This window comes from Dermacentor albipictus, chromosome 5 (genome assembly GCF_038994185.2).
Source record: "Dermacentor albipictus isolate Rhodes 1998 colony chromosome 5, USDA_Dalb.pri_finalv2, whole genome shotgun sequence".
In the NCBI taxonomy this organism is placed as follows: Eukaryota; Metazoa; Arthropoda; class Arachnida; order Ixodida; family Ixodidae; genus Dermacentor; species Dermacentor albipictus.
This window is the reverse complement of record NC_091825.1, coordinates 148,155,726-148,177,932: the sequence shown is the minus strand read 5'-3', so window position 1 is coordinate 148,177,932 and position 22,207 is coordinate 148,155,726. Positions and strand designations below refer to the sequence as shown.

Here is a 22,207-nt window from a genome sequence, read left to right as displayed (position 1 = left end):
AATGTGTAGTTTTTTTTTCGGAAATGCCGATGCCAGTATTGATACCATTGGCTGCTGAACAGGGAGGTTGTTTGCACTTCCATGTTGACGAGGCCTCCATTTGCTGTACATTTGGGATACAAGGCAAACATTGCATCTCGGAAGCTAAATAATGAGTCGGCATAACAATGCGTAAAAATACACCCATTTACGTAGTCAGATTTAATTTATGGAAGTGCTGGTGAGTGCCACTGACCGCCTTCAAGAACAGTAACATACGGATGTTTATAGCATGCCAAGTCATCGCTTCTAGCTTTTTCGTGTGCACTATAGGAAATGAACTGTTTTTTAAAATTTTGTGTGGTGAAAACTAAACTGCAGAAGCAGTTTTCTTCATCTTAATGGCTTAATTAGCTTCAGTTCACTCGCTCATGCCCACCAGCAATGAATGCATGAACTTGGTGACTGTAGCCCCATGAATGCGACAGTGGCGTATCGCATTTCCAAGCGCATTTGGGAAAGGCGATGCGACGCCGTTTACATGTAGCGCATTAACTCTCGTGAAAACGTAGTGCCACATGGTGTCGTATAAGGGAACTGCAGCTGACTTCCGGTGTAACTGGTTTCCGGTAGTGGGCCGAGTGCACGTTGATGGTTGAGTGCCGACTGTACCAACTACCGAGAGCCTGACGCTTGTGCGAAATGCTTGGGAATGGAGCGTTTCGTCTCCACCTTATGCTACTTTTGTCTGCATGGGCTAACTTTGATGTCATTGGAGAAATAGGTTGGCGCAGAGCACGCTGCGTGCGAGCGAAGTTGCCATGGGGGATGCCATTTTGCTTCTGCTTCAGGCATTGCTGTCTCGCAGCTTCACCAGCGCGGCAGTCCCACAGCTAATTCCTTCCCGTAATTCCTAATGCGACGATCCTGCGTTTACATGCTCCGCGAGTCGTCTCGCGCCCGTAAATCTACCCTCACCTGGCGCATTAATGCGATACGCCTTCCTAGCGCATCACCGCTGTTTACATGAATGCGATGCGCTAGAAATGCGATGCGACGCTGTCGCATTCATGTAAACGCTGCTTGTGATGTGCTTAGCCTTGGCCGAATCCAATGGGCATTGGCTCAAACTGTGTGTGCAGATTGCAAGAGCTGAAGTTTGTGCAGCCAGCAACGCAACACCACTTGCCTCCCATCTCTTGCCTGGCCACACATGACGTAACTTTTCTGGACAGCAACTTCTCACGCCAAACACTATAGCTCACTATCGCTAGCTTACTCCTTGGCCCTGTCGTCTGCCATTCAGTCCCAGCATGCTCTGTGTATACTGCCTTTTACATCAGCAGGCAAATCAGGTGGTATAAGGGAAGGAACAAACTTAATTTGTAGAACTGTGGAACTCTCAAGCCTGATGTTTTCAAGAAATTAGTGAAGCATGCAGAAGAATGCACTCAGCAAACTTCAATCAGATCCATTGAACTCGACAAATCACCAGAGTTGCTCTTAAGTACAGTCGTACACTATCGAACGCTTCCTCTCCTTTGCGGACTCCCAGCAGTTGACAGATGAGCCAAAGGAGCGTACTAGAAAATGTTCTAGCACACTCTAATAGAGGAGCCGGCCATCGCCACATCCCTAACAGAGGTCGAAGTGTAACTCTTACCATCTAGTAGTAATGCGAGAAAGTGCACTGCGTGCTAAAATTCAGTGATACATGCGCAGGCCACCAGCACACTGAACACGTTTGCTTCTTGGCCGATTTTTTTTTTACCCTCAGATTGTGGGCTGCCAAGTTGGGGGTGTGGTCCTTATCGAATATTATATGGTAGTATAAGCCAGACAGCACTGATGTGCACCTTGCAGCTTCTTCACCAGGCATCCTTGGAAATTTTGGTTATACACTGGATGTTGTAGGACATAATCTAGAGAGCGTTGTGCCACAAGAATTTTTCAAATGACTTTGTTAGACGAGATATCAGAAATGGAAATGTTGCATTGCAATACTGCCAGGAGGCAAGCTTCACTGCCTACATAGGCACTCTCTCCCTCTGTATCGACTAGTGTTTGAAAGCAATGCTTTTTTCCTGTATTTCCCTCTACTGGAGCTGAGGGACTGCGTACGTTTACGTCACAATTTTCTCTTCGTCCTCTTTTTACTGTGCAGTGCATTCCCTCTGGCTGTATGGTGCATTCTGCATTAGACGAATGCCAAGATCACGTGCCGTAATTGGTGACATAGCAGGCTGTGCAGGCTTACGTGCTTGTGACCCTGACTCTTTGGCTTAAAGCAGGGTTCCCTAAAGAGGAAGGGCGCGCATGGGTTTCTGTTTGAAATATGAGCCGTTTTCGTGCTATGCAGCCAGTTCATATTTTGGAAACATGTTTGCAACTGTGTGATCTATGTGCCGCGCTTGTCAGTTTGCAGTGCTCAAACCTGGTGAGGGGCCCTTTAAAATATTGCTATAGTCATGTGGCAGAACGACAATGACTCCCTGTAGGCAGAACTCCTTTGGAAAGTATCATTTTCTCTTTATCAGGGGAATCAACAGTTGCCCAAGTGTCTAATGACGGTGTTACCAAGGTCATCAAAAAGTGCTGCCTTATGCAATTACTCAATCTGATTTTGCAGCTGTGGCGAATGAAAGCTGTTCAACGTGTTGAGATGCCTGTTCATGAGGCTCAGTGTCCTCATGTGCCTTGTGCAGGTGTACGCCCCGATTCCAGAGAAGGTGTTCATCCGCAACAAAGTGGCACAGCTGGTGTGCTGGGTGTTCCTCTGGGACTACCCAGCACGCTGGCCCAGCTTTTTCGCTGACATGCTCCAAACATTGTCACTGGGACCGCCTGCTGTGGATGCTTACCTGCGTGTTGTCCTTGCCATCAATAGTGAAATCGCCGACTGTGAGATACCGCGCACTGCCAAGGTTCGTGCAGCCACATTTATCTTCATTTTATTAATTCTTCACTGCTGTGGAATTTTTGCAGCCTCAGTTTCAGTTTTTCGGTTAATTGATTTAGCAACATGGCCTGCATTAACACTCATCAAATTTGGACCCTTATCCGGAGGCTAGTTTTGGATTCATGCAATTGTATACAAAGAAAAACAATTCCACCTAAATGTTTCTTTTTTTTTTATGTTAATACAAGTACATATTCAAGGAACAAAGAAATGCACAGTCGGCCACAAAAGTGCAGAGGCCAGCATTTTGTGACTTGTAGGGTTGTGCGAATAGTGGATTTTGAGTTCAAAGCGAATTCAAAGTGAATAGTAATTTTGGCCAAATATTTTCTAATCGAATATCGAATAGTTGCCATTAAAAAATCTTGTCTGCGAAGGGGCAGGCAAGATAATTATTGGATATGTGCAGTTATTAACCCCACAATGACCAACGTAACATTTTTGATACGTTAAATTTGATGCCTGAAAAATCTGATTTAGTGCTGCAAACCCAATGTACAGCCCATACTAGCCTTTTTGATATTCTAAAGAGAGTGTTCATTTGTGAATAGTTCAGCAAATTACTAGTGAAGTAACTACCATAATTCATTTTTACTCAATTATAATTTCACTGTTCATAACAATATACCATGACCAGAAATATGTGTGAGCAAGTTCTTTTAATTTCTTTGAGGTGGTATGGTGTTCGAGCTTGTGGGGTTAAGGGGACTAATTTGTGAGAATGAGACCACAGTTCATTCAAGTATTACTTATTTGTTGGAATACTTATGTATAATGTATGAGTATGACTTGTTTATTGAAACACTGGGCTTCATTTTTAGAGGGAAGTTTGAGAAATACTTCAAAATAGGATTTTTCATGCCGTTGTTTGAGTCCATCTTGCTGAGCAACCAAGCTTCTGCTATTTTGACAATGTTAACGTCATTCACTCATCGCTTTCTTTCAGGATTATTGTAGTTTAAGGGGGGATGAGGGTCTTGAAAACTTTTTTTTTATTTCTTAACATATCTTCCTGAAAATTGGCATGCAGATATATCTTTGAATGCTGATCCCAAATATATATTCAGATTTTATATATCTCTTCTAGAAATGAAGACATTGCAAAATAATTGATCCCACATAGGTCTTTTCTTACGGGCCATTATGATAATTTCTTAATTAAAAAAACTAGTTTCAAAGAATAGCTTTCATTTCCAAGGGCCCACTGCACATCCTAAAGCTAAAGAAATTTTTAAAAAGTGATCATAGAGGTCGTGAATGAATAACAAAGTAGGAAGAAAAAAACAATGCAGGAGTAATTAGCTTACATCTGACCTAATTGCTAGCCTATTGGGTTTAATGAAAAATGGAAAGCTTTAGGATGTAGCTGAGGTTTTACTGAAAAAAATGATACCTAATTCAATAAAATCAATTGATGCAAACACTATGAAAAGTTCTGTAAGGCAAAGGCATTTGATCGAAAAAGCAAAGCTGAGAAAATTGCATTCAAAGTTTTGCTTACTCTGCCACTTTTGTTTACCTATCACATGGAAAAATTTAATGCTTTAGCATGCAGCCCAGTCATTACTGAACACAATAACACCAAACTCACAGAAATCTGTTCATGTAAAGATTGTGAAAGCCTCTGTATTGCATTGGCACTTGACAAAAAAAAAAAAAAAAAGCTCAGAAAGTCGTCTTCACTAGCTGCGCCGACGTTCATTAGCTCGAACTTGCGGGAAGTCGCGGACTTCTTCGCCAATGAAGTTTTAATGTTGTCTGCGTACTTTTCACGCCCCGCGCACTCCGCGCAAAACACCGTGTCGAAGCGTTGAGCACGCGAGCTCGGTTCAGCCGCGTCCGTCGGCACCGAAGCGGCGTGCGGAAACGCCGAAGTCGACGTTAGGCTTAGCTCAGCCGGCTCGGCCGCTTTCGACGACACGGAATCCGAAGCGACTTGCAGCGTCTCAAAAGTTAGCATTTTCGACGGGCTTAGTCCAGGCGCATCCACCGGCACTGCAGAGACTTGCGGTAACACCGAAGTTGACACCGATCGGCACTGTCCAGCCGCGTCCACCGGCGAAGCTGTTGTTGGCGAGCTCAGTCCAGCCGCATCCACCAAGGGCACAGCAGCTTGCGGCATCACCGAAGCTGTAGTTCTCGACGATGTGCGCGCTTATTCCATGCGCGCCTCTTTTTGCTGACTGCTTTTCGCGTGCTTGCTTTCAAGCGCGCGTCTCGCGCCATCGTGACACGCGGAACAACGACACCAGGCACGCAAAAGCAAGAAATTCTTGGTTAAAAGAAGCGACTCAATAGCCAAAATATCTACAAGAACGATAAAGAAAAAGGCAGAACGAAAAATACTAGGAAACAAAGATGAATGCGAAAAATGACGTGCGCGCCGGCGAAAGCAGACGACGCGAAGGAGTCGAACAACGCGGCCGCGGGGCCGCGGCAGGCGTCACGGCCAATCAGAGGGCTGCGCCTCGGGGAGGCGCCCGTTTCACCCAATCAGCGGCTGTCTCGCGACGATTTCGCGCTTGAGAACGGGTGCCTGGGTTGCCGATCGCTCCGCTGCACGAGGGTCTACAGCGTGCCGAGGGGCGCCAGAATGGAGAGCGGGAAACCAGCTTTCAAACGAGACCAAGATGGCGCCGATCGGTTCGCGTCGCGCGGAGCTACGGCAGCTTGAAAATGAGGCAAACCCTCGCGCTTGGCGTTCAATTTCGGCTCACCGACGTTTCTAAATTGCCGTTTTTTTAATACTTCGAGTAGGAATTGCGCCATAATAATTTGTAGAGGCATAGTTGGGACATTAAAGACTTCAAAAACGCACTTTTTGAAAATTGCCGTTTTTGACCATTTTTCGAGATTTCAAGACCCGCGTCCCCCCTTAAATGTTTTGAAATGGTGTTTATGAGTTTTCTTGTAAATAAAACTTTCTAAGAAATTATGAAGGTTATGAGAACTTTTTAAAGTTATTTATTTTTGTCCAAAACTTGTTTTCCTAACTTAGTGTCTGGACGCGGTGGGGGTGAGAAAAGAGAACGGGCAACCAGGTCGCCAAGATTGGCAAAAGTGGTACTGGCGTATCTGGAGCTCGTTCCTCAGTTTCTTTTGCCCGTTGTGTAACAAAGTTGATAAAATTACTACAATTAATATATTTGCAAGCTCCCACCATAATATTCACACAGTTTTGCCGAGTGTGCGACACTATATTTGTTAAAAAATGGCTGTGGCTTAGCTAAGGTTAAGCCCAGGATGCGAAGCATACTAGCCTTTATTTTAGTTGTTGAACCACTGTTTAGCCTGGTGAACTGCTGTTGCTTGGTTATATTTGGTTCGGCTAGACGAAGAAACAACTCATGCGTTATCTGCTTCGCCTTCAAGAGTGGAACGCGACAGCGTTCCCGTCGACTCGCCAAGGGGTGGAAGACAATGGCCTACGGCGCAGCGACTATGCGCCCCGCATTGGACGCGGTGAGCGTCGAGCAACGCAGCGTTCGGCGCGGCAACGAAATGTGCGCCTGAGCAAGCGACGCACTCCTGAGCCTTAGAAACAGCTCGTTTCTAAGGCAACACCACATTCACTAGAGGCGCTTTTGTACCGGTTTGAAGCATCGTACTCGTGGCTCAGTGGTAGCGACTCCGTCTCACACTCCGGAGACCCTGGTTCGATTCCCACCCAGCCCATCTTGCAAGAGTTGAGCCAAAGACACCTAGAAAATCAGTCTCTGTAGCACGCCGCAACCTTCGCTTCTCATTCCAACGAGCAGCTGTCTTCAGGAGGCATCTCACCTCGTGAGTGTCTAGCAGAGGCAAGCGCAGCTGCTTATATACCGCCGCGACGCCGCGAGCGACGGCGCGAGTTGGAGCCCCGTTTCTCCTCCGTCGTGACGTCACGGTGTCACGTGGTATTGAAGGCGACACCGCCGCGCCTGAGGAGCTGGGTTGAGCTCTCGTAATATGCTTCGCATAAAATCGTGCCTTATTCATTACAGTCAGAGGGTTCCAAGATTGGCGAAGATGGTGCCGGCGTATACCGGCGTATCTGGAGCTCGTTGCTTAGTTTCTTTTGCCCGTTGTTTAACAAGGTTGATGAAATTACTACAAATAATATATTTGCAAGCTCCCACCATAATATATATACAGTTTTTCAGAACGTGCAAGTCTGTTTTTATTTTAAAAATCGTGCCCTATTGATTACAGTCAATGTCGGATTTTTCAGACTCCCTGTGAGCCACGAAAACATCCAAAAAATCGGGCAGCTTGAAAAAACGGATGCATCCCTTTTACTGCCCCCAAAGGCTCAAATCACCACAGGCACGTTTGAAATAGCTCTGAAGTCCTGCCACTTGTTACACTTCTAGTAGACTTGTTAGCTGTATTGGTGCTCTTACTGTGACAGGAGACAGCGAGTGTACGCATCTATAATTAAGGAATACATACTGTGTCTCGTAACAATTGCCTCTTCCCATTCAATACTGCGCACATGCTTCACCGTTTAACATTACTGTATTGAGGCGAAGCTGACTTTCGGGAATCGGCATTATGCCATGCTTCATGCTTTCCGAGATTTGAAGCCATTGGCGAGGATTATAGAGGCAGAGTTGGCGCTCTTACTAACAGCGGCGAATTGTTTTTATGAAAAACACGGCACGGAACAGCAAGGAGCTTGGTAACAAATGTCGATGTAGCTACACTCTTAAACAAATGTACACCCTTTGGGTCGTATCTTGCCATACAACAATAATCGTCATCTGTCTTGCTTTCGTTTCCTTTCTTGAAAATGCTGCGCTCGCTGCTTTCCTGTCGAGAATGCTCTCATGCTGATAACGCACATGCCGTTCGTGACCTGGGAATACCGGGCTTGCAGCGTTAAAGAAAGGAAATGCAGGCAAGACAGATGACGATTATTCTTGCATGGCAAGATACGACCCAAAGAGTGTGATTTTGCTTAAGAATGTAAGCCTAGCGTTGCTGTGGTGGGGGCAACGGCTGCCACCTTTATATTTAATTTGTTATGAAATTTAATTTGTTATGAAACTTAAATGCACGTGTCACCCATGACCCATCTTATAATATTGACACTTCCTTCAGATTAGGTTGTCAACTAGAGCCACTTAGCCTTCTTGCTGTGCAAATATTTTTTCAAGATCTGCAAAGTGGAAAATATAGTAAAACTGTGATCATTTGGTGTCCGGCTATTTGAAAATTCAGTTTATGTGCAGTCTCTTAATATCCAATGCGAATTATTCTGGATAAATTGAAAAGCTTGTGTGCATCCATCTGGATAATTCGTAGCTTTCAGTCGTGGCCTCTGATACCAGGGTCCTGTGACGAGCTTCTAGCTTCGCATATTTTTGAGGCAGTGTTAGAAACATGGTGACCATGATGTGTTATTGAATCTAGATCAGACTTCGGGAGAACTGTGCTGTGCGAAGTGCCTACGTTGTCTGGCAGTGCACATTAATTTTATGTGTATGTCCCTGCTACAAAGAGAGTCGGAGCATCATCATTATCATCAATAAAAGTGGCACTCTTGGCTTTGAATTTCTAGTTTTTCCCATGGAAACGTAAGCTGTGTCACTTGTGTTTTCTTCACTGCCAATGTGTTTTGTGCGTGCGATGCACAACCGCAGGAAAAATCTTGGCTACACGTACGTCTCTGCTAGTGTACGAAAATGGCAAAGGAAATGATATACTTGACTGACTAGGCTTCGCCGATAATTTTAATATAGAAGCAGATGTGCAGACATCGTACACTAATGTGGAAAGCAAAGTCACCGACAGTGTGCCAGTAGGTGATCGCAGTGATGATAAGGAGCCCACTCTTGCAACCACTTTAGCAATGTTTATACTGAAGTCCACGAGCGTTTTCCACAATTTTGTAGAGTATAGCAGTGGTGACTGAGATCCTATGCTTGATTAATGGGTTAGACATCAATCATGACCCTTGGTGCAGCAAACTACCATCCCAAGCAGTCCCACATCAATAATTTAAGCAGTCCTGCCACACACAAAATACATGCTTGTGCTGCACAGTATTACCCTTCTTTTTCTGCATTTCTTGGTTCGTTTTTGGTAATTAGAAAATCTGCCTAATTTAAATATATTTTGCAGTCTGTTGGACTTCTTATTAATTAGGTTTTATGATATAATGCTATACACAATATTACATACTGTGGTTAACTCCCTCAGGCTAATGAGACTCGCAAAGAGCATTGTGGATCCCTCATGTATTGTAACAGGCTTGCTATGTTTATTTTTATCCTGTTACTTCTTTTCATGATGTAACAATGGGTGCTATAATCTGGTTTCAACAGGAACAAGACCGAAACAGATTGCTAAAGGACAACATCCGAGAAACACACATTGTGGACATGGTGAACTCTTGGTACACCATCCTGGTAAGAATGTGAGCCTTGCAATCACTAGCACGCTGAATGTATTGTCTGCTTGTTGAAAGTTGCTGCACTTGTGATGTAGACAGCTGCATACATTTGTCCTGATTTTTGCTTTTTAGCCTTGCTTGGTTTAAAGCTGTCATAGAATCACATATTAAATAAACTGGGTTTGTTACCTCGAATGTTTGCAAGCGAACTTGACCTGCCATTGGGAAAGTTTACTTTTGACTCTGTTTACGTTGCAGTGAAACCTACATGGATATCATTAGCATCCCCTTTGGAACAGATTGGTGGTGGATTTGATGTCAAGCTTGAGTGATGTAGCCATAGAATATGTTTTAATCTAGCCTATCTGCTCTTGCACATACTATTGTGTTCATCCACATGGATGAATGACAAATGTTATGTCAGAACTTACCGCTGAACATTTGGTAAAACAAAAAGGGTTCCAGAGACCTCTTCAAATTCATCTTAAAGGGAGTCTTCCATCTATTATCATCATAATGTATTTTTTATTCCTGTCGGGGGGGTGCTCTAGCTTTCTTTTTGTTTTCATTGTCTGTGTGCCGAACAGACGACCCAGTGCCAAAGCCCTGCTGGTGTGGAATTATGCCGGCTGTGTCTTGAAGTGGTGGGCGCATATGTGGCCTGGATTGACATTGGCCTAGTGGCCAACGCCCGCTTTGTGGACGCACTGGTTCACTTTCTGTCCTTGCCGGCCCTGCGAGAATCGGCGTGTGACTGTGTGTGTGAGATCCTGGCCAAGGGCATGGACCCGGCCGACAAGGCACGCCTCGTCGAGTCCCTCTCTCTGGTCCTGCAGAGGGCTGGCGTGCTTACAGTGGCTGAGGTGGGTGCATCGCCACTTTTCATGCGATGTTCGTTAGGAAGTTCACTTACAGAACATTGTGTGAGCTCTTGAATTGTTTGTTTCATTTTGCTCATGCAAGGTGGTAGAGCCAGATGCTATGAACGAAAATCACATATTTGCAACACAATTGGAATATAACAAGGATAACCATTAGGCTGGAGATTGCTTGGGAGAAACTGCAGTACACTCCTGCAAATGATCTAGTTTACATTAAGGGCACATTTGTATGTGTGTGTTTGTGTGTCATTCACGAACAGTCATCCTCTTTGACCTTGGGTACAGCTAATAGCCTGAGATATCAAGCCTTGATATCGCAAAACGATTGCTAGAGCACTTTGCAAGTTCCTTGGCAATACAGTGTAGCCGCCCTATTAAAGTCGACTCATTAATTTGACCCGTGTTGGACCAACTGAAAATGATAAATTATCCGGCGGGTTGGATTAAACAAGATGTACAAGAAATGCCAAAACACACCATAGATTTTTCTGGCAGTATTTTTTCAATTCTAACACCACGCCCATTTTCAATGTTTCCAAAGTAGAAAACTGATGTATAAATGACAATAAAGCTCTTAAAGTATAAATCTAATGCGCACCTGAGTTTTTGCAAGGAAAGGGGCAAGGGTTTATTATCTGTTGCACAGTTTCCTAGCTTAGCGGCACAATTTTTAAGACCACCTCGCCACAGTACATTCTTGCTATGTGGTAAAGCATGCGAATGCCGTTAAGGCATTTGGTATTGTATGCGATTGCACTCCACAGGCCATTTTCTACCCGATTTTCTTGGTAAGTACCATAATGAGAAATTGTGAGCTATAGTTATTGCTTGAAAATCTTCCTTGGGCAGGCTGAAAATGTGTGTGTGTTTTTGACGGAAGATTTGACACTTGCTCAATGCATTCACTGTCCCCTAAGCTCTGCCGAGACACACGCAGCCACTAAAGACGTCTGTTGGGGTCACCATAGAGGTCAGGTGTCTGCACGCTGACTGGTCAAGTTCTAATTAACCAGTGAAGACCAATTTTAGGACCAAGTAATGAATGTCGAGAGTCCATAAAAATGCATGCGCACTGGCTGGGACCTTTGGTTGGGATTGAATTAACAGAAGTGTGCTGTATTGGTCAAGTCTCTTCACGCGAGTAACTATGATAGCTGTCTCTGCATTTGTTCTAAAGAAAAGATTTTTTATTAGTTCAGAAAAATGAATGCTAAATTTTCCATCATCTCAAATTTCAAGCTCAAATGCAGCATTGATGATCCCAAAGCGATAACCTAGGCACCTTAAAACATCATAGAGCCTTTGCAAACAAGTGTGCATAAGTTGCCAGATTGAGGTTTTGTTTATTTTTGAGTAAAATGTATTACTTCTCAGAAAAACAAGAAATTAGAGGTGTGAAAATGTTCGAATATTATTGCATCAAGTTAAATAGAACGTTCAAATAATGCGATTCATGAATCAGATATCTCCTATTTGATTTTTAGAATACTATTCAGTATATTCGGTGTAGATGAATGCAGCACCACATATCTCATATGCTGCAGAGCCCCTCGTGCTTGATGCCACCCAAGTGAGCGTTTCACTTCGTTTTCGGTGCAAAAAGAGTGCTGGAGACAGGCCGCCCCGACATCGGCTCAATGCAGGGATCGCACAAACTGCACCCAAACGCCGCAATTTGCAGAACAATGCCGCATCGGGCGGGGCTGTCTCTGTCAGTACAAGGTCTGACCTGTTTGACAGGACTAATCAACATGATAATGTGATGCAGACAGAGAGGACGGAAACAAAATCAGTGCATTGTAAAGTGCGAAAGGGCTTGTGGGAAGCTGGGCCGAGATGCTACCGATAGGCACGCACATCGCGTGGAGCACATGGCAGCAAACTTCCTGCCGCTTTAACAGCCATCAATGCAACTCGCACGTGTGATTTTGGGACTGATCATGGATGAATCGATACACATATGTTCGTAGCAGCCGGACGACACTCGGAAAGCATACAAACAGCCTTGTGAATGAAAGCAAGTGCACGGGATGGCAACAGAGTTGTTCACAGCCACCATTGGCACCATATATAAATGCACCTTGGTCTCTTTCTGTAACTTCGAGCAGCCCCTCACAAGACTAGCTTTAGATTTACACGGCAGGTGCGAAAGTGTCATGACCCAGTTACACACATTTGGACGGGCGGCGGATGAACAAAAGTGGCAGGGGGAATGAGCGTTGTGCGAACTTGCTGTGACACCGACCCTCCAGATCACAGAATCTTTGACAGGTGGCAAATCGTGCCGAAGCAGACAATGAAACAGCACAGACGGTGCTTGCTGTTTACCGTTGGTGCCTGCTACATGCAGAATTCAGTTCTTTCGGGCGGTTCTTTCATCTGTTGTGTATATTGGTCTTGCGATAACCCACTTGCCATAAAATTGGGATAGCCCTTCTGCAGTTTTGCCAAAAACTAGAAAGCAAAACTTTCCATGCAATAATTAAACATTATTAAAGAAGTTCAGTACAGCAGAACGTCAGTTTCAGAGGAAAAAGGCACTCAATTTTATTCAACAGAAGTTCTACTCATTAAAAAAATGTTTTCCAGACCTTCACATATACTAGAACTGAGCTGTAATCAGTGCTGGCATACTAATTTGGTGTTTCCTTAATGAGAGTAGACCATACCGTATAACTTCATTTCTATGTACCTTAGTTACTGATAGCTTGCTACATTTTTGTTATGCAATGGTATGAGACTCCCAAGCATGTGCAGCACCGTATTTGCTTGTAAAACATTTGTAAACAATAAAGTTAGGGGGAAATTTCCTAGTATTTGATATTCGGCTTTTTCTTCCTTTGTTTGACTAAAAATCTACTATTCGGTATTAGCACACGCCTACAATTTAGTAGCCTAGCCATATGATGGCAAAATCTCCACTGTAACATGAAGTTGGTGTGGTAGCTTTTAATGGCCGTCAGAAATTGTTAGATTTTGGTGCCCTATTTGGCATACCAAACTAGTCCATTGTAAAGCTGGCCTGTCATTTAAGGCATCTGCGAGCTGCAGTCTGTACTCTTATTTGCTTTTTATAAACTCACGCTGTTACATTGTCTGGAAGAGGACATCCTTTAGACTTTTTCTTCGTCCCTCCCCCTCCTTTTCCTCTCAGGGAGAAGATGTGGACTTTCTTATCAAGTTGGCAAAGCTTGTAAATTCGATGGGGATCCAGCTGTTCGACTCATATTCAAAGTAAGTGCAAGTGTCAAGCCATCCAAATGGTAACTATAACAGTCAAAGAGCTGCACCAAGTTTTGTAGAAAGTATATTGACTGCTTCATGTTGTAGGTTAACCATGCAGATTCTTTTGCCTCAGTGGCGTTAATGCGAAAATGAGTTATGTGCAAATTTTTTGTGTCACCTTTGCTTGTGTTGGGCAATAAGTGCATTAGTCTGAGTTTTGGTCTTGCTTCCAAGGGCCTTGTGGTTTCTGGTATTATAAACTTCTCAAAGCTAATTTACCCCCTCAAATTTATTGTATTGCAATACTTTACATCATTTAGCCTCTAATATTTTATTTTATTGTTCTGAGAATGTTAGTTACTTTGTGGGGTCTGAAGTGCTCTTGGTGACAAAGGTAACAACAATGCTGTAGTGTGAAGACACAAAAAGGGTGTTTATACCTCCTTTCATACAAGAGTGCCAGTTGGCAAAATAGATGCAAAGAATAGTTCTTGAAGGGAGCGTACTTATTAGCAGCCTTTATATAGTGCCTAAGGTGACAATGCAGGCATCTGGTGTTTAACAGATACAATGCAAATCCAGGACCTGGTTTCTGAGATTTTCGATACGTCACAGGTGCTGCCTAATCTGGGAGGTTAATTGGGTATTACTGCTAACTTTTACTAGTTTTTATGCATCCACTCACATTTCAGACGCAAAATTTTGCAGGAGGCTGCTCTATCTATGCTTTGTGAAAGTAAGCTTTTTACACAGACCAAAATTTTGTTTCAGTCACCTTGAAAATCCATGAATCAATCACTCTTTCATTACGTTCATTTGTCAGTCCTTGTAGAATGTGTGGTCCTGTGGTGGCAGGTTGCAGAAAAAAGGCGATGCTCCCAACCGGCAGCTGGTGCAGTCAGAGCTGGCCTCCAAGGTGCCCCTGATGCTTCAGTTCCTAGGACACGAAGATGACGACGTATCCCAAGGGGTGGCTGAGTTCGCACGCGAATACATTCAATACCTCAAGCACGAGCCAGGCAACTACAAGCAGCCAGACAAGGCCAATATTGAGGTGGGTACTTGGAACTGTGTTGTTCATTGGGAGATGCAGTTGACTTTAAATAATTCGCATCTGAGCTCTGAATTTCGTAGTTGTTTTGTGAGAAAATGAACAAAATTTGCAAGTTTTTCATAGTGCACAAAATTTTCTTCTTTAATGTTCCGAAGCTGCTCATGTTGCATGACCCTACACGGATGACACCCTACATAGATGATCTGTGAAGGTTGCAGCGTCAGTTTAGCTACTGTGAGCTGTCAGAGTGACTTAAGTTGCTTATTTCAATAATTTCGGAGAGAAACTAGCCATTTCATAACCTAAAAGTGGCCATTTATCTGTGCTACACAAAGTGACAAACATTAGAGGTGTCGTCCTCGTTTTTCCAAATTACGCTCATGTAGGCTTTGTCTTTTGTTGGCTGCATTGTTATTGGGCCAGTTGGTATAAACTTTGGGATGAAACAAATGAATGTCACTGCAGTGCTCAATGGCTCGGACATTCTACTGCTGCACCCGAGTCGCACATTTCATTTCTACCTATAGTAACTGCAATTTAATAAAGGCATAATACAAAAATGCTCATGTATCGAGCATTAGCACATGTTTTAAGAATTCCAGGGGATCAAAAATAATTAGGGGTGTGCAAATATTTGAAAAGTACGAATATTATCGGATATTATATTTTGCTATTTATATACGATTTGAAAAATAGATATTCAAAAATGTTTGAATATTCGGTTGGGTATGAATATTCCAATCAAATCTAATATATATCTGCCTGTGCGGGAACAAACATGATTCTTAGCATTCGTTATATCTGATCTAAGAATGTTGCGGCAATTTTCTGCTGCTAGCGAAATTTTGACTGTAAAGTACACTCAGCCACTAAACGTCTAAATTTTGCGGGAAAGCCAGCCTCTCTGTAGCAAGGGGCGCAGGTTTGCGGACAGCGAGGGTGCACTTTTTTTTTTCAGCGCCAGACTCAATTCTGAGCTTGCATCTAGAGAGCAAGTGTGTTGAGTGACAACTGGCACAGGGTTAAATGCCTTCAAGTTTACGGGCATATGGTGTGGTATAATAATGCACAGACTGGAGAGGACAGCTACCGAGAATTACTAAATTTTCCAAGTTAACATGAGCCAAATGCACAGTGTTTTAGTATAACGGCTTACTAGTCTAGTTTTTTAACATTGACAATGCATTTGCAGTGTTCCAACATAAGAAATTAACTGAACTTGCAAATTAATGCATATGCATATGATTCAATATTCAGTTAAATATTCAAAGCTAAGTATTTTATTTGTATTCGAAAATTTTTATATTCGCACACCCCTAAAAATAATCCATAGCTCCTGTTTATCGCACTCCTCATAGCTCTGGCATTGTTTTGGACTTTAAGCTCCAGCAGTTAATCAGCATATGCATGCTGCAAAAGGCTCAGCTTCATTATGAATGGGCTTAGGTGTGTATGAACGTATATTTGCATCGACAATTATCTAAAGGAAACATTTTTCTGAAAATGGGTCTTCTCTGCAACGCACATGTAAATTTATATAATCTGAACACATAACAGTGAATGTAAACTGCATGTAATAAAATGCAGGAACATATAAATTTAACTACACATGCCAAAATGAACTGCAGCTGGCTTATACTGGGCTTTGACAATGTTGTTATCCAGTTGGGAACTTTGGTGCCTGCATTGCTGATGTCACCATGTAGTTCACGGCCACCTTGCACTGCCATAAGAAGTTTTGTTTTTGAGTTGCAAAGGTACTTTGTCCTTACCAAGCAAGTGCATTCTTAGAGGAGAATAAATTTAATGGTGGTAATTGTGTTGCGCTTGTATTGCTGTGCATTCATTTGTGTTGTTAATGATGTTTTTCATCTTCTTGCTCTTTCAGGCGGTGTTGTACATAGTAATTAACAAATACAAGTATGACAGTTCTTATTTATTTGAACGTCAGGTGAGTTACTGTTGCCTAATTCTGCCTTGTTTTCCAAAAGAAAAGTGAAGTTCTAGTTTTCTAGTTCCTAGAAACTGTAGGGATGGTTTTAGGTTTACGATTACTATCTTGGGCTATTCAAGTGCACTGTTCAAGCATGTTCAGGAAAGCCCACAATGAGCAAGATACTAATAACTTACATATCTGCTGCATTGCATTAGACAGTGTTGATAAGCAGTTGCTGTTATCTGCCAAGTGCCCTCAAGGCATTATAAGCACCAGCAGGTCAATGTGACCTCCCGATCCCCCAATTTATCTGCTTGCAAAAGCAGCTTTGCAGAGTTGGTCTTCGGCATACAACCTAAACTTGCCTTGAGCATATGTCGTATAAAACCACCAGGCAATGCAGCCAAGGAAAGCATAGGGGTAATTAGCTGTGGTTGAAATTGAAATGTAGAAAGTAATGAAGTGGGGGGGGGGGGGGGGGGGGGGAACGAAAGTGCACGAAAAGATAACTTGTTGCCAGTGCGTGAGCACCGGTGGGGATGAAATGCAGAAATGCCCGGATACCGGGCATTGGCTGCACATTATAGAACTCCAGGTGGTTCAAAATTAATCCGGAGTCTCTCGCTACGGCGTGCTTCATAATCAAATCGTGGTTTTGGCACGTAAAACCCCAGAATTTTTTTAGTGGATGAGCTTAGGTGTAGTGGGAAAGCAGTAAGAACTACTGGCATAATGGTACCGGCACAACCGCTGTACAGAAACTCTGAACATAGTGAGATTGGTGTTTTGATACAAAAATGTGACTATAGCCACACTAAGTTAAAAGCTAGTCATGTGGCACTTACTATGATGTCAGATATCGATACCCCAAAATATTCTTGTGATATCATGGCAACTCCTGCTGAGTGGAATTGTACGTACCATCAATAGAAAAAGTGCAAGTACCTTGAGGACCATGCAAAATGGCTAAGTTTTCTTGGGCCTTCCATGTGCAGCTGGTTTCGAAAAAAAAGAAAATGCTATACTGCAGTCAGTTTTGCCAAAGTTCTCCTTATGGTTGCAGAGTATTGGGCTTTGCTGCTCACATGGTATGCAGCTATGGAGGCATTTTTCTCGCTATGTTTTACCTTTTGATTTTTTTTTCTTTACAGGGCGAAGATGAAGCCTTATTTTTAGAATACAGAAAAACACTAAAGGTGCTCTTTGACAACGTTGCTCAGCTGGTGAGTCCACAGGCTTTTAACTGGGGACAAGCTACGATTGTCCTTTGTGTTGTTTGCTGCAAGTTCTTTCCAGCTGTGTTCTTTGGCTGGCTACCTGAGCTGTTGCAGTTTTTCCGGACAAGGTGATTGTAACCTAAGGTTCAATAAAACAGCAATGTGCTGAATGTTCAAAAGGGAAAGTTGTCCTTGCATCTGTGTTGTGCAGCATTTGAAGGAAAACTGTATGATCAGGTGTAACCATGGCAGCAATCATAAACACATCACTGACCATAAAACAGAGAAGGCAATGTGTATACAAGCGTCTTCTTAACATTTCATAACAGCCACCGCTGAAGCAGTAGAATGTACTGTTCTCTTAGATGTGCGTCAAAGTTCAGCTTATAACTGCTTCTGTTATATCAACAAGGGACATTCAATCTCTCCATGTAAACTTGGGCATAGATAGTTTGGCATTGCCATGTAGGTAATCATTATTTCTTACTTAGGCATTTGTCGTCATTATGGGCTGCATTTTTCATCAGTGTGAAACTTTTATTACACAGCTTCATAGGCATCTCTTGTGCGTCTGTCTTCAGAAGAATCAGCTTTGTTGTTAGGACAAGACTCCTGTGCTATTTTTGGGACATAATCCTGAATCCTTAGGAGTTCACTGGTTCACTTATAAGATCAAGACCTGCAGGAGAAGTCGGAGCCCAAGCAGAAAGGATTTTTTTTTAATTGTGGTTTAATGGATGCTAAAAATGGTCGACATTTTTTAAATATTTCTGACATTCTTTTTCTTCTTAGGATAAAGACATGACCTTGTCCCTGACACAAGGCATGATAAGCACTACACTTCAGAATTGGAGGAGCATTCCATTTCAAGATGTGGAAGTTGCCATCTCGTTCTTGTATCTCCTTGGCGAGGCCATTCCCGTAAGACTTTTTTTTTTTTTTCAGTGTTATAAGCTCTAATCCCACTTGTGTTACGTCTGCTTGAAAGCATGTAAACGTGCGAGAGTATTGTGCACTTCAATGGAGCTGCCATTTGCTAATGCTTGTGTCATAGGCAGGCGCCTTCGATTTAGGCATGTAACTGCAATTCAGTACCAGCTGGTGCAAGTGGGAACTGCGCCAAGATAAGTGTTGGCATGTGCGATTGATAATTTATAGCGTTCTGGTTATTCTGCTGAAGTCATTAAGGATGGCTTGCTTGAAGGCAGTTTCTGGAACAAGCAGGTACTGTAGCAATAGTATGCCTTTGCTATCGCCATTGGAGGCCTCTTATGTTTGAAATAAACCTTTGTTGTCCTCTTACCCAACCTTTGTAGCACAACCTTTGTAGCACAGCCAGAGCACTGCTTAGTTTTGCTGAGGTATGCATACTTGCACATAGTGTGGGATGCCATGTATCTGTACGGTGCACTTTCTGCAGTCGCAGGAAATTCAGATGTACATGGGTATCCAGCTCTGGCACATAGTTTTGTATGTTCAGTTTGTCCTTACATACAATATAACTACATTTGGTGTGACTCATCTTTAGTGTGACCATTGCTCCCAGCTTTACGGCTTGCACATGAACTGTGCTGTCTGCACAAACCTGGGCGTCTTGTTTTAATGCAAATAGCACGTTTAGCCTACCTCAGACACCTTGGGCTTATCTAGCCTCTTTACACTGTTCTTCAGTGATAAAAAGAAACCCTTTAACCCTTCGAGGGTCAGTTTTTTTCACCAGCACAGACATGGCAGCATCGTTTTTACATACGTACCAGCACCCGCCTGTGAATTTTCATTCACAGGCCTGGTATGTATATAAAACAGGATGGCAGCGCTTGCTGCTACCCTGTGTTTAACAAAAAATTGGAAAATTGGCATGTTTTTCGAACACAGAGACAGCACCGTAAATATATGGCATCGATCATTTGGGGCATGTTCACGGCACTGTATGTTTACGGCATTTACCCTCAAAAGGGTTAAATTTTATATCATGCTGGGCAGAATCTAACTTGCATCGTGCAGGTTCCTCAAGTACAGCAACCCAACGTTTTAGCACTGCGCCACAAATGCCCGCAAGGGATTAATTAGTATCCGTTTAGCTTGTACCGGTGTGTCGCACATCTCGGAGGCCATGCAAAGGAAGGGGGAACTTTGTAGGTGTTGTGCTAGATAGCTCAGCATGTCCAGAGGGAAGCACGAAAGAGGGACCTGCCTGCAGTTCACGGCTCATATTCACCAGCACACTGCAGGTGCAATTTCAGAGGCCACGTAAACGGAGGAACATTTCTCTCTGGCTTCTCACGCCTGCCGCTAGACGGTGCAGCATGTCCAGAGGGAAGTGCAAAAGCGGAGCCTGGCTGCAGTACACTGCTCATAAATTACGTGTTTCGGGGGTGGAAATACGGTGTTTCGGTACATTGCTTGTATGTTAATCCCATTAACATTGCAAGTCATTGTGAGATGGGTTGTGCTTGGAAATTTTCTTTTTATGTTGCTGTGCTTTGGACATAAGTGTACGCACACACACTTTAAGCTCATTCTTGCCATTATGTTTCCTTTAATATAGAAGACCCTTTATTGTTTTGTCTCTGCCTTACCTGTGGCTGCTTTGTTGTCTGTGCACTAATTTCCTGTGTGCACGTTAAAGAGCCCCAGGTGGTCAAAAAGTCTGAACTCTCCCACTGCGGCATGCCTCATCAGATTGGAGGTCTGGCACGTATAATCTTTTGCACTGATTTGAAGTGTGTACCCAAAATTGTGCAATTGTTGTAACCATTTACTGAACTGCCTTCACCTTTTTCTCTCTCTCTCTCTTCCAGGGATTCCACAGTGCTCAGGTTAATGGGTCTCCAGATGCTCTTCCACCAGTTGTAGTCATTATGCGGCAGGTATGGTTTACCATTCCCATTACATGTGGGCCATGATAGTGCAGGAACCGCGCTATTATGGCCGAACCTTCTTGCAATATTTTTATAAGTGCTTACTGAAAGAATACTATCTGCCTGGAATGATCTGGGAATTCGCAAAGTTGTTTTTACTGCTGAGACATTAAAGCCTCGAATTTATGAAATTTGTGATTTAACAAAGTTTTTCGCTGCAACTACAACTTAGTTATATTGAGGTATGACTGTACATCTGCCATGGTTAAATATGGCAAACTTAGTTTTCGTATCATTTGATTATGAACATTTCTACTCGCCACAGCAGATAAATGATAGTTTTGCTGAAGTCTTGCACAGTCTTGATGTCACGAGTTCCATCTACTGTTCATTGTCCTAAGCACCCCGGAGATGATGGATGCCTGCTAGTGACATAAGTCTTCGTCAAATCAAGGTTTAAGTAACATTGATTGCGTTACACAAGCTTGTCAAGCTGACTGTGAAAGAAGGGTGGCAATTTACACATATTCTTTCTTTTTTAATCTTAACTAGAAGAGCATTGCTCTGGTGAATAAAGAGGTAGAGCAATGGTGGTGTTGGAGGGCACCCCTTGATTCTTTATCAGCCAAGATGATGTGAGGATAACTGCAAAGAATTTAGAGAGGTCCTTTGAGTATGGTGGGATAAATTGAATGACTGTTTGCTTAGCTTGACAGGTGGTGTGACATAAAGTCCCGAACACATCAGAAAAAGGACTGTCATTTATGATTTTTCATTTTCATTTTGTCCTGCACTGCAAAGGCTTACAGATGAATCCCTCATTGATGTCATGCAAAGCCCTTTACTGTTTGCATCCACATGTTTTCTTTTTCATGGTAGCTCATCTCGAGTGGTGTAAGCACCTGTGGCCATCCTGCAGTAACATTGCAGTTCTTCGAGACCATTGTACGATACGAGAAGTTCTTCAGCCAGGAGCCAGAAAGCATTCCAGACGTTCTTGTAAGTTGATGTTATGTGTGACCCTACTGAAGAAGGAATTGACTCATTTTGAAGACCTTTTCACATTCTTAACTCTATTCAGCAAATGCTAAATGAAGTTTGTTTAGTTACTATTTGTGTTTTTGTTTAATGCAACATCATTTATTGTTTATTCAGTGCAATGTAAAAATACATTAACACTTCGTCTAAGCACTTTTATAGTTACACATAAACAGGCAAACTCAGCATAATGCTCTAAGCAGTCATTGCACTGCTGAAGTGGTTTAGGTCCATCCCTACCCCTTAAGTAGTGACTTCACCTGTGTGCTGTAGGAAGCTACTTGAAGTTATTTTCAACAGAACTGTAGATGCCATGTTGTTGGCTTTTCTCAGGTGCAAAAATTAGCCAGTTACTATTTGCAACAGTGTGCAGCAATTTGCTGTGCCATATTAATTCCTTCTGATGAATTGGTGGCAGACCACAGAATGTGGCTGGAACCAATGTTTCAACAAGGGGACCTGTTGAAACATTGGCCCCAGTGTTTATCACTGCTAGCATCCATCTTCCTGTGGACTTCTGTCTTGTTTGAATTTCTTTGCCACATGCCGCATGAATTCATGAGAATGGTACTGCACAAACAGAGGACTATCTTTTGTGTACACACCAACTGGTGATATGCAATTATCTTGTTCCAGGTGAAATGATGGATGGTGATGCAGGCGAGAGCTAGAAAACAAGGA

General features: G+C 43.0%; 1 protein-coding gene across 2 annotated transcripts in view; it reads left to right on the top strand.

Annotated features, from left to right (window-relative positions):
• Positions 1–22,207, top strand: part of LOC135906215 (exportin-T-like) — a 55,412-nt gene that overhangs the window by 13,520 nt on the left and 19,685 nt on the right. For both annotated transcript variants that reach the window (XM_065437482.2, XM_065437481.2), the window contains exons 6-15: positions 2,685–2,903; positions 9,247–9,330; positions 9,902–10,177; positions 13,350–13,429; positions 14,276–14,474; positions 16,363–16,425; positions 17,562–17,633; positions 18,420–18,548; positions 20,429–20,497; positions 21,368–21,487. In XM_065437482.2, coding sequence (XP_065293554.1) covers positions 2,685–2,903; positions 9,247–9,330; positions 9,902–10,177; positions 13,350–13,429; positions 14,276–14,474; positions 16,363–16,425; positions 17,562–17,633; positions 18,420–18,548; positions 20,429–20,497; positions 21,368–21,487 — 1,311 coding nt within the window. The remainder of the gene's footprint in view (positions 1–2,684; positions 2,904–9,246; positions 9,331–9,901; positions 10,178–13,349; positions 13,430–14,275; positions 14,475–16,362; positions 16,426–17,561; positions 17,634–18,419; positions 18,549–20,428; positions 20,498–21,367; positions 21,488–22,207) is intronic.